General features: G+C 44.8%; 1 protein-coding gene across 7 annotated transcripts in view; it reads right to left on the bottom strand.

Moving 5' to 3' along the window:
• The window catches only part of Ae2 (anion exchange protein Ae2), a 289,588-nt gene that overhangs the window by 104,683 nt on the left and 167,792 nt on the right, over window positions 1-17,113 (bottom strand). For all 7 annotated transcript variants that reach the window (XM_075881985.1, XM_075881984.1, XM_075881990.1 and 4 more), the window contains one exon: window positions 4,333-4,504. In XM_075881985.1, the coding sequence (XP_075738100.1) occupies window positions 4,333-4,498 (166 nt within the window). In that variant the 5' untranslated portion in view covers window positions 4,499-4,504. The remainder of the gene's footprint in view (window positions 1-4,332; window positions 4,505-17,113) is intronic.

Raw genomic sequence — 17,113 nt, 5'->3', positions numbered from 1 at the left:
TTTAACTCCAACCAAAAAGTACCTGGTTCATTCCTCAGGGGAGACTTGGGCGGCGTTGCAGCGGCGTCTTCAAGGCCCCTCCTCTCCCGTTTGGCCGCGGAGCGTAGTCCGCGTGCTCACACTCCGGGGGAAGGGTTCCGAGAGAACGGTTAATGTATTGTGCAGTTCGCTGTATGCAGCGAACTGTCCAAAAACGAGCGTATGATTTAATCGCGGTTTCGATACCTCTCCTTTCTTAGTAGTTCGCCAGTAGCCACTCGTGATGTAGTGCAGCTCAAACCGCTGCTTGAGTGAGAAGCTATAGGAGGATCCGTGCATATTACGATTGTACATGTTTTTTTTTTGTTTGTTTGTACGGCTGGGCAGGCCTTTGAAACAGTGAATGTATCGACGCAACTTCGGCGTGCCTGCATATTCACTCGTGCACCATGGCGCGTAGCAGGTGTGCATACGCTGATAAAGGCTTAGAGACGCATTGAACGCGTTAAAAACGAGCAATCACACACTTTCGAAGTCCACGACATGCGCGCTACTAATGCAGACGCTCCTGAGATCTTCAATGCCATGCGACTACAGTGCCGCCGCTGCCTCGTTCATTCCACTGCCCACTTCTAGTACACTGTACCCAGGTGGTCGAAATTTCCAAAGCCCTCCACTACGGTGTGTCTAACAATCATGTGGTGGTTTTGGGACATTAAACCCCACATATCAATCAGTCAGTCATACGAAAAAACGCGTGATTACTGCGTCTTCGTACAAGATGCTTGGATATGTCAGATTTTCTATAGCCGCAAGTGTCGCCATTTTTCTAGAAAGCATTACCACTGCCGCTATTGTTACTACCCGGTTAATTATTGTTACTACCCAGGTTCATGTACACAGCTAATTATATTATCAGAGGAATTACTACCATAAATTTAATGGGTAGTTAGGTAGCTACTAAGTTATTTACGAGTCTTTAGGGCCGACAGAAGATGGAAAACAAAAATAAATGCATAAACGACTCACGCGTCACAAATGCTTCAGTTCCTTCGTAAAAACAATATAGGTTAAAATTTATTGTTTTAGCGGAAGAACTGAAGCTTTTGTCATGCGTCAGTATTTTCCTACTTATTTTTGTTTTGCATCGTCCGTCCTAAACAGTCGTAAAAAATTGGCAGATTCCACGTACAGTGAAAACCGATGATATGCAGAGCGCGAATGGGGAAGGTTGATATGTCCATTTAAAATCAGCACAACAATACGAGACAGACGAAAATTATGCCGTACATGACTTCCATGTCATAATTATCATGTTTTGACGTGTCATTTACCTTCATCATCTATTGAAACCACGTGATAAGAAATTTGGTATATATGTGAAACTAGCGAAATGGCCGCAAGCATGCTATCCGCGTAGCATATAGTCATGTTTTACATGACATGCATGACACGTGTGTCATGATTATCATGTTCGCACCAGTCATATATATTCGTCATCCTTTCACGTCCCGTAATACCAAATTTGGTATATGTGAAGCTAGCGAAACGGCAACGAGCGCACCATGAGCGTGGTATATTGTCATGTCCTTACATGACACGTGTCATTTCATTCACAAAACTTTATTTGAGCCCTGAAGTCCGTTCTTTTCAGACCGAGGAAGGCTGCGTCCACGTCGGTACCGTCAGGCCGAGCCTTGTTGCGTCATCGTGGACCTTCTGTACTGCCCGTAGTTGGTCTTGATAAGACACGCTTCGCACCATCGTCTGCTAGTAAAGCCATTGTTCTTCGGAGTCAGCGAGAGTCGCGGGACAGCCCGCCAGCATGTATCTGATCCCAATGATGCCATCGCACGCGTCACACTTGTCTTGAATTTCACTGTCATGGAGAACTTTATGTACAAATACGGAGTTGGGTAAGTTCCGGTTTGCAATAAACGTAGCGTGACTGCCTGAGCCCTGTTCAATTTCGCGCGTGGCAGTGGTAACTGCATACGCCCCAAGTAATATTATTTTGTGATGTCGCTGTAAGTAATTAATATATCTTTCTAGCCCACGGAATGGTAGTGGGCGTCGGATCGGGTCTGACCGGCACGGCAAGCGAGTGCTCGTGCCAGGTCATTCGTCACCTCATGAGGTTGACCCGAGTTTCGTCCACTTGTACCATATGCGCAGGAAACCATCGAGTTTCAGTATCGAAGGAATTAAATTTGTTCGCGACTATTATGTTTGAACCAGTCATACACCCTCGTCATCCATTCACGTCCCGTAATACCAAATTTGGTATATGTGAAGCTAGCAAAACGGCCGCGAGCACACCATGAGCGTGGTATGTTGTCATGTCCTTACATGACGCGTGTGTCATGATTATCAGGTTTGCACTAGTCATACACATTCGTCATCCAATCACGTCCCGTGTATGTTGTCATGTCCTTACATGACGCGTGTGTCATGATTATCATGTTTGCACTAGTCATACACCTTCGTCATCCATTCACGTTCCGTAGTACCAAATTTGGTATATGTGAAGCTAGCGAAACGGCCGCGAGCACACCATGAGCATGGTATATTGTCATGTCCTTACATGACACGTGCCATGATTATCATGTTTGAACCAGTCATACACCTTCGTCATCCATTCACGTTCCATAGTACCAAATTTGGTATATGTGAAGCTAGCGAAACGGCCGCGAGCACACCATAAGCGTGGTATATTTTCATGCCCTTACGTGACACGTGTGTCATGATCATCATGTTTGAACAAGTCATACACCTTCGTCATCCATTCACGTTCCGTAATACCAAATTTGGTATATGTGAAGCTAGAGAAACAGTCGCGAGCCCACCATGAGCGTGGTATATTGTCATGTCCTTACATGACACGTGTCATGATTATCATGTTTACACTAGTCATAGTTCTTCGTCATTCATTTACGTCCCGTAGTACCGAATTTGGTATATGTGAAGCTAGCGAAACCGCCGCGAGCAGACCATGAGCGTGGTATATTGTCTTGTCCTTACATGACAAGTGTCAGGATCATCACGTTTGTACCAGTCATCTACCTTAGTGATCCATTCCCGTCACGTAATACCAAATTTGGTATATATGTGAAGCTATCGAAAAGGGCGCGAGCACATCCTGACTTACGTGACATGCATGTCATGATCTTCACGTTAGGATGTGAATTTGTTCGCCATGCAGTAATGCCATACCATACCAGTTTTGCAACATGTCATGTGAACACAACCACCGCAAGAGCAGCAAGAGCATGAAATGTAAATCGTGACAGTCATGACGTCATGATTTCCATGTTATGACTAGCCACTTATGCTCGTGATACCGTTAAGCTATGCCATTTTGGTATCGATACCATTATCGAAACAGCCAGGAGAGCTAAAAGTCGTAGACAGACAGACAGACAGACAGACAGACAGACAGACAGACAGACAGACAGACAGACAGACAGACAGACAGACAGACAGACAGACAGACAGACAGACAGACAGACAGACAGACAGACAGACAGACAGACAGACAGACAGACAGACAGACAGACAGACAGACAGACAGACAGACAGACAGACAGACAGACAGACAGACAGACAGACAGACAGACAGACAGACAGACAGACAGACAGATAGATAGATAGATAGATAGATAGATAGATAGATAGATAGATAGATAGATAGATAGATAGATAGATAGATAGATAGATAGATAGATAGATAGATAGATAGATAGATAGATAGATAGATAGATACGCTGAAAGTCGCCGAAGTTCACCAAGAAGTGCTGCGCATTTAATAACTTAAACTTAGTAGCGAACTAACGAGCAACTAAATTCACATTAGTTCCCGTCTCATTGTCGCAGGTAGTTTTCCTTGTTACCTGCCCGTGTCATGTGACACAGGCTTGTAACAAGGAAAACTGGCTGCGATAATGAAGCGAAGACTGACGAACACAGCCCCGTACAATGCAAGAAAACATTAAAACTCAACTGCCAGCATATAGAGAGCACAACTTATAGCGCGGACATTCGCTCGAGGCGGACACCTCAGTCGCATCAGCAACATAACTGTCGACTGCTACTCATAACTGTCATCATCCGACGGTTTCACGTCTGATCAACTGGCATATGTGTGACAGCTCACAATAAAAACAGCGCACCGCGAGTGGAAGGAAAGAAAGGAAACGACTCCAGCCGCATACCCGCCCACACACAAAAAACGCCCGCCTCTCTCCGTCCCCGTAAAGACTCGCAACTGCACTGCGTTACATTGAATAGGAACCAGCCAAACCGCCAACTTAGGTCTAGGGAGTGAAGCAGAAATTTTCTTAAAAGCACACTCACTCTTGTAGTCTTCTTCATCATACTGGTGTTCCTTCGTTGACTTGGCTTCCTGCTTGTCTTGAATGTCGGAAAGGCTGAACTCCGAGCTGGGTGCCATCAACTCGTCAATGGCCTCCAGGACACTGCCCTCGTCCTTCCAGAGCTGCGAGCTCCGACGGCCTTCCATCTCCACCTGAAGGGGGAACCGGGAAAGCACGCCGTCAGATCAATCGCCAACGCACGGAAGCCTCTGCGTGCGAGCGAAGGTTGCGAACGGCCAGCACAAATCGACGCGCTCAAGTGACGACACACAGTGATACAGCGGCGAACTTACAATTGACACGCACTATCATCGCAACGTGCAGCTCTTTATCGAGAACGATGTAAACATGATTGACGCCAACTGTTCGGGTCATTGCGACGACCCATCTTGCACGCGTGCAGACAGTGGCCGATAACGAGCGCGAAAGAGCCGCGTTACGCTATTCTTGCTTGCATTCACATGGAATTAAAGCGCCGACGGAAACACTGACGGCGGTCGGGAAGGACTGACTTGGAAGTATTGAAAAATCGAGGCCTCGTAAGGCTGTGCTGACAGCACAGCAAAGCATGGTAGTCAGAGACAGACGCCAATGTCACGAAGCCCGCTATACCATCCACTATCCCGACGTAAAATTTACAGCCATTGTAAGACGTAGCGATAGTACGAGCTGCAAGTGCACCCTCGTCACGGAGCAAAGGTGATCACGACTATTTATGCATGCCGATCTCACTTCCTTATCCAAAAAACGAAAAGTCTGTATGAATCCCTCTAGAAAATGGAGATTTCGCACAGTTGTGCTGCAAATAATCCATTGTTCCTGCATCAGGGGGCAGCCTTGTGGATGGCTGTGAATTCGCGGCGTCAATAGCTTGAAAAATTGTATTCATATACAAATGTTCTGGTTGTCGACGAAAACTGAAGTGTTTCAGTGAGCGGGATTTATTTCACACTGAGTCTGAAAGACAGCTAAAGACTGCGGCGTAACACTCTGACGAGCTTCACGGTCCGGGCATTTTCAAAATTGCTTCCGCTCGATTGTACATGCCACCGTTCGTGAGCCGCTACCTTTCGTAACACAGTTAACAGACAAAACGCGAGGAAGAGAGTCAGCGATGGTGGGGAAGGCAAGGGCCAAATATATTGTTTGCTATTCAATATTTCTTGATGCCGCAAATAAGTTTGGTCGCTTTCCACAATAAAGTACCAGCCCCTGTCGTAAAGGTGCTTGAAAAACAGCACTAACAAAGCCACCGAAGCAACTTGTTGACGTGTGTACACTTACGCTCTAAATGTAACTAGTGCTATGCAACGCAAACCACAGCCATGGCACAAGTAAAGCGAACGCAAGTAAGCGCGAAAGCGACATCTTTCCGCACACTTTTTTCAGAAGCAAAGCCTGCAATCTTCAATGTCTTGGCAGTACAAGTGTCAGTGGCAAGCAAAACAAAGGGAGTCCAAGACCGCTTAGCGCGGTCTTCTCTGCAAGACTTTGCGAGGACTTGCATTCGACTTGCAGGTAGACAGTTGTCGCTTCACCACGGCTTCTGGCGCTCTACGAAGAGCGGCCAGACCTCTCCGGCGGGCCGACGAGGGCCCGGACTGGTCCGGGCGGGTGCGCCGTGCCTCGGGGACGGACCGGAGCACAAAACAAACAACGCATGGTTGAGTTTCGTTTTCCTCTACTCATGGCACACACCCACAGCGGGGATCGGCAGCGGCTCACATTTAAAGAAGCACAGCTGTTGGCACAGTCCACTTCAGCGAATACACAGAAACAGGTACGCCCGTGAGCAAACATGTACAGACCCATTGCTGTCCGTATACTTGCACGGTCTGCGCCACCTGTCTACTGTCGTGAGGATTTCTACCAAACAGGGTTCTGGACGGAAATTCCGTCAGAGCAATGTTCTTGACAGCGGACGGCTCAGACCAACGTCACGCGTGGTCCGTATACCTGCTCACGGGGGCGATAGACCCGGACGGACGCGGGACTTTCAACTGTGCAAGTCCAGCGTTGGTCCGTGTGCAATGACTTCTCGTGCACGCGCTTCTTTTTTGTGTATTTCGCTGGTACCCAGTTTTCAAAGAACTCCAATTGCAAAAAAAAAAACTAAATTCTCAGCATCAAGGAAATGAGAAAAATCGCTCTGAACGAACTCATCCACGGTCGAGCAAGCATCCGTATACGACGAAAAGAACGGACTCCCAGAATGAGAATGTCTGTACTGGCAAAGTTCATAGGAACTCGTCTCGAACGCCATCTGGAACGTTTCACAGCAGAGCTGTTATAGTCGACGTTTATCGTGTGACTATAGGCAGAAAATTATCGTGATCATGCATCGGCACACGCTCTTATTAACGCCCAAGAATCTTTGAAACCAGCACTGCTGCGACTCAGCCTTGTACAACTTTGTACAAGCTGCGCAATTTTTGGCCAATAAATGGCCCTTGCGCCAAAAACAAGCTGCGCAATTTTCTTTCTTTTCCTTTGCATATGGAAAAAAAAGAAGCAGAACCACGCAATGTTACCGATTGTTCACCCATTACCATAGATTAGATCAAGCTGGAGGCGTTCGATCAGTGACGGCTGAAGTCTCCACCAAAAAGCGAAACCTGGGTACTGAATGAGAAGGCGACGCGAGCGGGGCCCAATCACGCTATCGCGTTCTACTCGCAAAGGCAAACTTCAGACCCTCACTTTTTCCTCTAGCAAGTTACAACTATACATCGTGCGCCAGTGCGGCCACTTTTGGTATGATCCAATTAACTTGTCTAAAATGAACAGAAAAAAAATTCGGCAGACCCCAAGTATAGCTTGAGAGTCGATGTTATTCGAAGCATGCGGACGGAACGTGACCGTATTGTAATTTTTATTGCGCGAAACGTAACGAAGTGACGCTAAAGGTATGTACAAATGCACGAACAGACACACGTTAAATAGCCACATATGTTTTATATAACCAGTTGTTTACAATTGCGTAACAATGAAAACAACAACATGTATATTACGAAGAGCAGACGCGGTAAGCTGATGTGAAGCACTGGTGCTCGCGAGGATGGTAGCTCTGAGCACTGTTACGTAAATCACCTTCAGCGGATCAACGGATGGCGCTTAACTAAAGTTGACGTTAAGCCAACTTGATGGCTGTATCATAGTACATATGTAATGTTTATAAAATTGGATAGCCAGCACTGCAACCACAATTGACGTTTCACGAACAATATGGTCCATTTGAAACACTAGTTCCAGGACCTGGCATGGCTCTGAGGTCGAATAGTTCATGTCAAGCAGAATTCTGCATGGGGTTCGATTACTGCTTCTATCCTAACATTTATTCTTTGTACTCGTCGGGTAAACATAGCTTTTTCTTAACGCTCACGTGTTAAAATTACGTAATCTTCTTCTAGCAAACTACGCAGCAGACGGGACACAAAGAAGGAACGAAACGAGACCGACGAGCGCAGACTCACAACTGATTTATTGAAAACGTAATCGAAGCTAAAAGGGCAACATGTCAAAGCTTTTCAGCGTATCGCAAAGGGCACACAAAACCGAATTCTAACAGGTGCACGTGTAAGGACATGTTAGAATTTGGTTTTGTATGCGTTTTGTCGTACGCCGATAAACTGACTGACACGTTGCCCTTTGCCGGACGCTATTTAGCGTCGATTACATCTTCAATAAATCAGTTGCGAGTCTTGTCTTGTCTTGTATCCTAGAAGATCTTGGCTCATACCCACATGGGGGATTGGCCACACTGTACCTCTTAATAGATCATTTTTTACATCGCTTGCTAAAAAAATAAAGAGAAATTAGATAGAAACAATAATAATGTTCCTTTGAAAAAAAACGTGAAAAAATTGCGGAAGAATGCGATAAACCAGAATATATAAAACAAATTAACAAGAATGAGGAAGGGAGAGAAAGAATTGGATATATCTGGCAGTACCACTAGCAGCGTATCCTTCCGGTTGCGAGTCTCTGCTCGTCTGTCTTTTCTTCTTCTTCAAAACATCGTTGATCCAGTACCCGTGTGTTTATCCTGTATCCTGTGGCACATACCCGCCTGCAGGCATGTGCCACACGTGTCTGGCGGAAAAAGGTTCGACGGCGTACACGAAAGGATTGTGACAATATTCGTGTCATGACTACCGAGTCACATCCGTCAAACCCATCTTACCCTCCCTTGCTAATTTTGGTTTTCCCCAGGGGGTGATCACGAGAGCGCGTAGACGTGGGTGGGTGGGTAGGTAGGTAGATAGGTAAATAGGTAGGTAGAAGCCCAAAGTGCCTGCAGTACACAAATAAATGTTCCGCATTTAAAAGTAATGATGTATTAAAAAAGTAACTGCTACCACCAAAGCCAAACGAGGACTTTTAAGGGGGCACTAAAGAGAACAATAACTTGGTTTACATCGATAAACTGCACTTTGAGAATCTAATGGCACAAGTTTCATTGTCATAAGTTGATTATTAGGGGAGAAAATAAAAGGTTGAAGTTTCATTTTTAAAATTCGCGCCGGAATCTCCTCGCGTGACGCAGCAAATCTTGAAATGTATTTTTCGTATTTTAGCGACATTGGCTCGATGAAATTCTCTGCAACTACGTATGCTAGGTCTATGGCACCCAAAGACAATTCACTTATTTCATTTTTATCCACCATAAGCTATGCAGGACTCGGCAGATGCCTTCAAAGTTCACTATAGTCGGTGACAAGCTAAGAATAAAAAGTAAAGTGTACCACGGTCCATTTCTATTATGCGCGTCCAAATGCAGTCGTCATTACTATGACGCGAAAGTCACAATGAACCAATGACAAATGGCGCCATTCGCGACGAGAGGCGATCTGCCGCTGCACCGAGACCGTTAGGCGTCCATTCGGTTTTCAGTGGTGTTTTTTTTTTTTTTTCGTCAAGAAGACGCTATTTCATCCACTCGCCCTCACCTTGTCGTCGTCGACCGTCATTCGATGCTAACGTTTATGATTTTGCAGCGTTTCAAGTGCACAGAAGCGGCAGAGCTTCAGCAAGTTCCGTGGGTTCGGCAGCTTGAAGCAGCAACACGGCGTCTATTTTCGGCGTCGCTAGGATGACCACTCTCGACGATTGTCGTCGTGGTCATTCGCGTATAGTAACGTGAAGGTGAAGTCTGAATGTGCGCGTCTGTGATTTACCATCCGCAAAAGGTGTGGCATCAGCGTTGCCGCATGAGCGTGTGTGAGTGTGTTACTTGGGTGTCGCAACGTGAGAATCTTGTTGATCGTTTGCGATATGCGCTGTGTCGTGCACCCGTGTTAGTGTTGTAAGTGCGGGCAAGGCGTGAGAAATAAAATTCGGGGACCCTTAAGCTTCGCCTTTAAGAGTTGAACGCTATAGCGAAATCCGGCCCCTAGCGCACCCTTAAACCGCTAAGTGCATACTTATTCATATGTTTTGTTACATGCACACGCACGCACACAAACACGGACACAGTAGATTGGACCAGCGCGCTATTATTTCCGAATGGGCTCGTTTTCGTCGTGAAACCTGTCGAAGAAAATTCGTTAAAGGAGCCCTGAAATATTTTTTCAAGTAACCATGGAATGAATTCACTCGAAGAGCTTATTGCCTCACGAATTCAACGCCGCAAAAATTTTAAGAGTCTATCCAGTGCGAGTGGAGTTACAAAGGTTTGTCGCACGCTGCAATTGCATTATCTCTTTTCTCGTCCCGACGAAAGCACTTGAAGCTAAGCAGGGAGGGGTGGCAGGGCAAAGAAACTACCGCGCCTCGTGACCTTGAGCACTTTTTTTTTCTCTTCGAATGCGCGGCTTTTTCAGTGTGATCGCGCGCGCACGCGTGGACAAGTAGAGGCCTCCCGCGGCTATCTCGGTAACGTGATTTTTCGGTCACAGACGCACAGACGATTTTTCACTCACAATCAACGGGGCCGGCAGCGGGTTTTCTGCGACAGGATCTCGTTAACGCTATCGCGTTAAAGAGCAACCGAGAGTACCTGCCAGCGTCACACAATACGAGATCCAAAAAACCACGTGGGGAGAATATGCATTGGTGTATGCATTAAAAAGCGAATTGTGGTCATCGCGCGCGTGCGTGCCTGCGTGCGTGTGCGCGCGTGCGTGCGCGCGTGTGCGTGCGCGTGTGTGTGTGTGTGTGCGTGCGTATGCGTGCGTGTGTGTGTGTGTGTGTGTGTGATTATTTTGACGTGTGCCAATTGGCACAGCTGCGTCATTTTAATGAAATCTATCGCCACCAGCTCATAAATACGAGCCAGATTTAAGTATCCGTTGCGTAAGAGCTTGTCGCGCGTTTCAAGTACAAACACATCCCGGCTGCAGCAACTGCATTTCCGATGGAGGCGGAAATGTTGTAGGCCCGTGTGCTCATATTTGGGCGCACGTTAAAGAACCCCAGATGATAGAATTTTCCGGAGCCCTCCTCTACGGCATCTCTCATAATCATATGGTGGTTTCGGGACGTTAAACCCCACAAATCAATCAATGAGTACAAACACCTTGCATAAAAAACGCCGTGCGAGGTTCCTGAAACCAGGAAATGACGCGAGCTATGTATATCACTGTATCGATCGTTATTGACGCCGCGATAACGATCAATAACGATCAGTTACATAGATTGTGATCCGATCGTCACTGAAGCGACGCTGCTAAAGCTATCGTTGAGCGAAAGAAAAAAAGAAAAACACTTCGCTTTTCAAGACATTGTATCATCCTTAACGATATCATATCAGGAAGTCTTACTCTTTGTTTATGTTGTTTGTGTATATATATACATATATATATATATATATATATATATATATATATATATATATATATATATATATATATATTGTATATATTGTTTTTAATTTTGTCTATATTGCGTGCATATATTACGCATAGAGATAACTTGTTCGTATTAAATTAGAATCATATGAGAGAAAAGATGGATGCATTACACTATCCTGTAAAAGCGAAGTCTGGAACGCAATTCGCTCGCATTCTCCGGTTAGAGAAAACCCCCTTACCTGCACAGACACATCTTCGCACATACACATTAATTGATGGTAGTGGCCCCTGCCGCAGTAAAACTGGGCTCCGCTTTGAAAAGTTTGAATATTCAAGGGCTGATGGGGTGATGGCAACACCATGGAGTGCAAGTTGTCGAAGCAAGAAAAAAAAAACGCCTACACCTTTTAGTCGCCGCCACTTGAAGCCACGTACATCGCCTTGGCCATTAACTTAACGACAACGCATGCAATCATCCCCACTGTTAAGCACAATGTGCGCTATGCGCTTTTATTTCGATGAAACACGACGTCGAATGAAACATTGGCGTTTACCTCAGACGCAACGACAAGCAGAGCGACGCGAAACGCACGTTCGGTATTTAAGGCAGCACAAGAATCGAAATTCGCGAAGCTAATCTCAGATCGCTTCTCCATTCTTCGCTTTCAGTCATAGTTGCCATAGTTACAGAAGACAGTAAAGAAACCTGGTAGTGAAATTTTCGTAAAGAAATTGCAAACAAGCTAACAAAATGTGATCATTGCCCCTATTTTGTTTTGTGAAACCGCAAAAAACACTAATTTGAAACATTACGTTAAATGTGGCATCGTTTGTTTTGTACAACCTTAGGTAGCGCGCAGAAACATTGCCTTCGAGAGATGTGCATTGCTTCTTCGTGGACTCCGAGATAAACGCAGCGGAGGGTGCAATTTAAACAACAGATATATTGCTATATATATTGCTATATATATATATATATATATATATATATATAAACGCGGAAGTCCGCGCCTTCTCAAGTTTATTTATCGAGCTTCGAATTCTGCATTTCAACACCAATCAAGTATTGTATAGTAATGGTTGTGTGTGTGGAAAATATTGTCACTGTTTGGGAACTACATACTTTGTATTTGTAGCGCGACTCCATCATGATCGATGGAGTCGAAAGCATTCGAATCCATCAGTCATGACATCCTCATTTCTAAACTACGGGCAGTAGGGGTCGACGGGCCCATGCTGAAGCTTATAAAGAGTTATTTAACAGACAGACAACAGGCTGTGTGTGTTGGTTCCTCGCTTTCTAACTTTGAAATAACAAACAAGGGTGTTCCGCAGGGATCGATACTTGGCCCACTACTTTTCTTACTTTACATAAATGATTTGCCTAATTACCTATCACAATCAGAAGCTTTCCTTTACGCAGACGACACGACATTGCTTGCTAGTGATCGATCACTAACTGCTCTTACATCGAAGTTGAATACTGATTTGAACAATATTTTAGCATGGTGCCGCCTTAATTCACTAAAAATAAATACCACCAAGACTTCATTCATGCTTTTTCATACCAGTCACAGAACACCAGAAATTTTTCCCACTATCATTCTTGATTCTCATGTCATTAGTGCAGCTGATGAATGTTCATTTCTCGGTGTTACTTTAGATTCTAACTTAAAATTTACGAAACACATCGCCCATTTGAAGCGCAAAATTGCTCCTGGTATTAGAATTTTATTAAAAGCCAGGTACTATTTCAGCAAACCTACACTACTAACACTACTTTATTGTTTCATTCACAGTCATCTGAACTACTGCATCACCTCATGGGGTACCACATATGCAACTCACATAGCACCGCTGCAACATTTACAAAATCATGCCATCCGTATAATAACGTTCAGCTCATTCAGCTGCTGTGTGTCCGACATTCTTCATAATAACAGAATCCTATCATTAGACAACCTTGTTAAATACAATTTATCCACAGTGTTATTTAAAATAATGAAGAACCCTTCTCCAGTAAACATATTTCCAGACGCTGTTCTAGTAAACACCAACCGAACAAGATTTGCAGCTAACAACAATTTATTATTGCCATTAGTCCATACTAATTATGGAAAACACTCTGGTTATTTCACGTCCTTATCAACCTGGAACAGTCTTCCCCTTAACGTTAAGCAGTCTTCATAATTAGCTATTTTTAAAAACACATTATTTACTTTTCTGCTGGATACCATAGAATTCTAAGATGTGCAATATTATCTACACCTGTTCATATTCATGCACTCTTAATGGTGCCACAGCCACTCATCTTTTTCTTGCTTTTTTCGTTCCTCTGTTCGTTTCGTCACATAACATTTGGGTTTTTCTTTTATTTTTATATGTTCTTTGCAGTGTTTTGTTGTCCTTATGATTGTTAAAATTTGTTTTTTTAGTCTGTATTCTACTTATTTGTATAACTTATTCCACGTTGCTGCATTTTACTTGTGCATATTTATCACATTTTCTGACAGGAGGTCCCCCTTCAGCCAAGTGCTCTGGGACCTCCTTCTGTATGTTTATGTAAGCATGTATGTTTTGTACGAAAGTAAAAATAAATAAACTGAAATAAATGAAGCCTCGTGGGTGGGGCCTATATTTATTCTTAGGTTGTCCCCGACTATGCGTTACGGTATTTGGCGCAGAAATTTGCGTCTCCAACCATATTTTCTTTTGGCGCGTTTTCCCGCTTGTATACCAAGCGTCATGTCGCTGTAAGAGTGGCGTTTTCGGGTAGTGAAGTCGTACTTTACTAATGCGCAAGAAAAATCGTCTTAAAAGCCGGCTTACCCTTTGGAATACATTGTGGGCGGATGCCCCCAGAAAGGACGTTCTGATTCTTTTTAGATGTCAGCGGTTCCAAAAAGTTTTTAGTTAGTTATATGGCCCATGCATGCCCGGAACAGTTATGAATAGCCTCGATCAGAGGCGTGCCGCAGGGCAGTGTCCTGTTTCCAATGTTACTCAATGTCGTGGTTTGCTTACCCGATGTCCTGAAGATAGTCAGCAAGGCAGTTCCAATATCAATTTGTACCGACGACATATACATATGGCTGTCAGGATATCAGCATAAGCGATTAGAAATGATTGGTCAAAGGGTTGTACTCTCCACTCAGACCCATCTGATATATATATATATATATATATATATATATATACCTGGCTAACGATATCAACAGAGAAGTATAGGTTTATGTTAATCCCAGTATGCGAAGACGAGAAAACAAGGACGAAAATATCACGTCCAGATGCACTCGGGGTCACGCTATAGACTGCACGATGAACTGGCGACGTGATAAGATGATTTCAGCCTGCCACACCGTGTAAACATATCCTTCAAAGGAAGGCAGGACCGAGTTGGGGAAGTCATCCATCCATCCGGGCTAAGGTTACACTCGGCAGTAATTGTCAACCGTGTGCTCCTCCAATCGCTTCTAATCTCTCCAAGTGAGTCGCGGTACGAATGGTTGGAAACACTTCGTCGTAAAAGTTGCTTTGGGAGAGCCAAAGTTAGAGCGAGCGTAAAAGGTGCTGCACAAAGCTCAACCCCCCCCCCCCCCCCCCCCATCCGCCATTGCGTCTTCTCGCCTCTCGACGACTGATGACACAGCTTTGCCAACTTAGCGAATCGAGCAAACGAGCACTATAATCAGTCGTCTTCGGCGACGAACGGAGTCGCGAGCTTTCGTGTCCCTCAACACTCTTCGCCATCTTGGCCCGGAATTCCGCAAACACAGACAACTTCGACGAGACCCACCTTGGTCACATCAGAATGTCGACTGCCAGTAGACGATTCCACGGATGCGCGCTCAACGCCAACAGCAGAAGTACGGTATTCAGTGATTGAATACATTGAAGTACACTAATTATGTGAGAGTTTTCACCGACCAATCGGTTGACATAAAGCGCAGAGCAAGCACTGCAACGTTCGTGATCCCGTCCCCATATAAGAATATCCTGGGCAACGCGACTAGACTGCGTTGTTTCCTCGACAGCACGGAAAAGCATGGCGATTCGGCAGCCATGAAGAAACTGAAGTTTTGTACGGAGCAGCAACTCGTGCTGCTTTCAGACAGTATAAGCCTGCTCTGCAGCGGCTAAATCAAGGGTTGGTTTTGGAGTAGTGCACTCAAATATCGCTGCATATCCTTAAAGACCTGCGATGCGTTGTACTAAACATCAAGTTTAAATAAATTCCATGGCACGTGGGTATATCGAGTAATGAGGTGGTTGATATATTTGTCCGGAACACTTTGTAATTGGAAGGCCAAGAAAGAAGGCTCCCAGAGGCCACAACATATTTTAAATGAAGCTGTGAACAGGCCTTTCTATTCTTCATGGGTCCTCACCAGTCACGTGGGACAAAACGGCTAACAAGAGAAAAGGCCTCTTTGTAACATCACATTCGGACGAGTTCAGCGCGTACATCCAGCGTGGCTCCACAATATGCAGGCTCTCCGTAACGCCACTATGCCCGACTTGCAAGACGTCTCGTGATAAAAACATTATTTGCTCAAAAGTATAGAGAACTTAGACCACCAATGTCTGTTTGAAGAACTGCATAAACTTTCAGGCTCACCACACGACAGTGTAAGCGATACCGTGTTTCTGCGAGGTCAATGGGCACTCAGGAAGAAAGTCGCGACTATCTTTAGAAGTTTTTGGCCGTTACAGAAGTGACATTTATGTTGGGGCGTGGTGTGGTGATATGGGGGCCCGGTAAAACACTGTATGCGGAATAGCTTACAAACCACCGGCTTAAACAGGGTTGCGTAGCTTGTATCCATATTAGTTGAATATTCATTGAATTCATACTGGCTAGCACCCGTCCTGTGTATGCGTTCTTTACCTGTGTCTGCGTCGGTTTTTTTTTTTTTTGCTACGATTATAAATACAAGTGACTCAAACTAATAAGCCCGCATCACCGCTTTGGTTGCGTCATGGCTTCGCTTTAAAAAAGGAAATTAGTTCCATATGAACAGAAAAGAGGAATCCGAGCGAGGCAACTGACTGCAAGTTTCCCAAGGCTAGATCAGCCGGCAACCTACAAGCTCTGAAATCCTATCTGGCAGCTGTGTTCTTCATAACGCTGCTCGCGCCCTCAGCAGCACTGATACTTGGGCGAATTGGTAAGAGTTCACCTAAAGGGGGCGGAAGCGCAAAATCTGCCCCGTACATTGACTTAGCACGACCGACGGCCCGCGGGGGGAGCGGTTGCGATGAATTAGCTTTGCCCTCCTTAATGGGGAGCCCTGGGCACGCCTATGCATTCAACTCGGTCATCGACAAACACGTTATTAGTGAACGGCAAACGTGCATAGGCGAACGTTATAATCACAAATATATTTGCTGAAAAAAAAATGAAGAAAAAAAGCGACAAGCGACTGCGAAATTCTTGAAAGGATGTAGGAATAGGCTTCTTAGTGGTGAAACACCGTAAAAACTTGCGGCGCGCGAGAATGACGCGGACATAAAGAAAGACAGCGCATCCTCCCATCGTCTTTCTCATGTCCATGTCTTTTTCGTGCGCCACAAGTTTTTTTAAGATGTACAGTATTCTGCAAGTGACTCGGCGAAAAAATAGGCCCAAATCCGCTTATTATAAGCTGGCAACTCTGAAAGCGATCGTCTACACGCCGTGCGCTGGCGCCGCTGTAACGTGTATACGTGTGACATAGAAGTGTGGCGGTTAGGGATATATATATATATATATATATATATATATATATATATATATATATATATATATATATATATATATAAGGGAAAGAAGTGTATACCTAAGGGCTCGTTTTTCCGTGTTTTAACACAATATTAATGAGATCTAACAGACAGTATTGCCAAGGAATGTACAGGGGAAGTTATTAGTACCAATGAAATGTAAATAAAAAGAAAGAAAAGTGGCTGAAAAAATAACCAGCCGTGAGCAGG

Source organism: Rhipicephalus microplus, chromosome X (genome assembly GCF_043290135.1).
Source record: "Rhipicephalus microplus isolate Deutch F79 chromosome X, USDA_Rmic, whole genome shotgun sequence".
Classification (NCBI taxonomy): domain Eukaryota; kingdom Metazoa; phylum Arthropoda; class Arachnida; order Ixodida; family Ixodidae; genus Rhipicephalus; species Rhipicephalus microplus.
The sequence above is the reverse complement of the archived record's forward strand: the minus strand, read 5'-3'. Positions and strand labels throughout refer to the sequence as shown.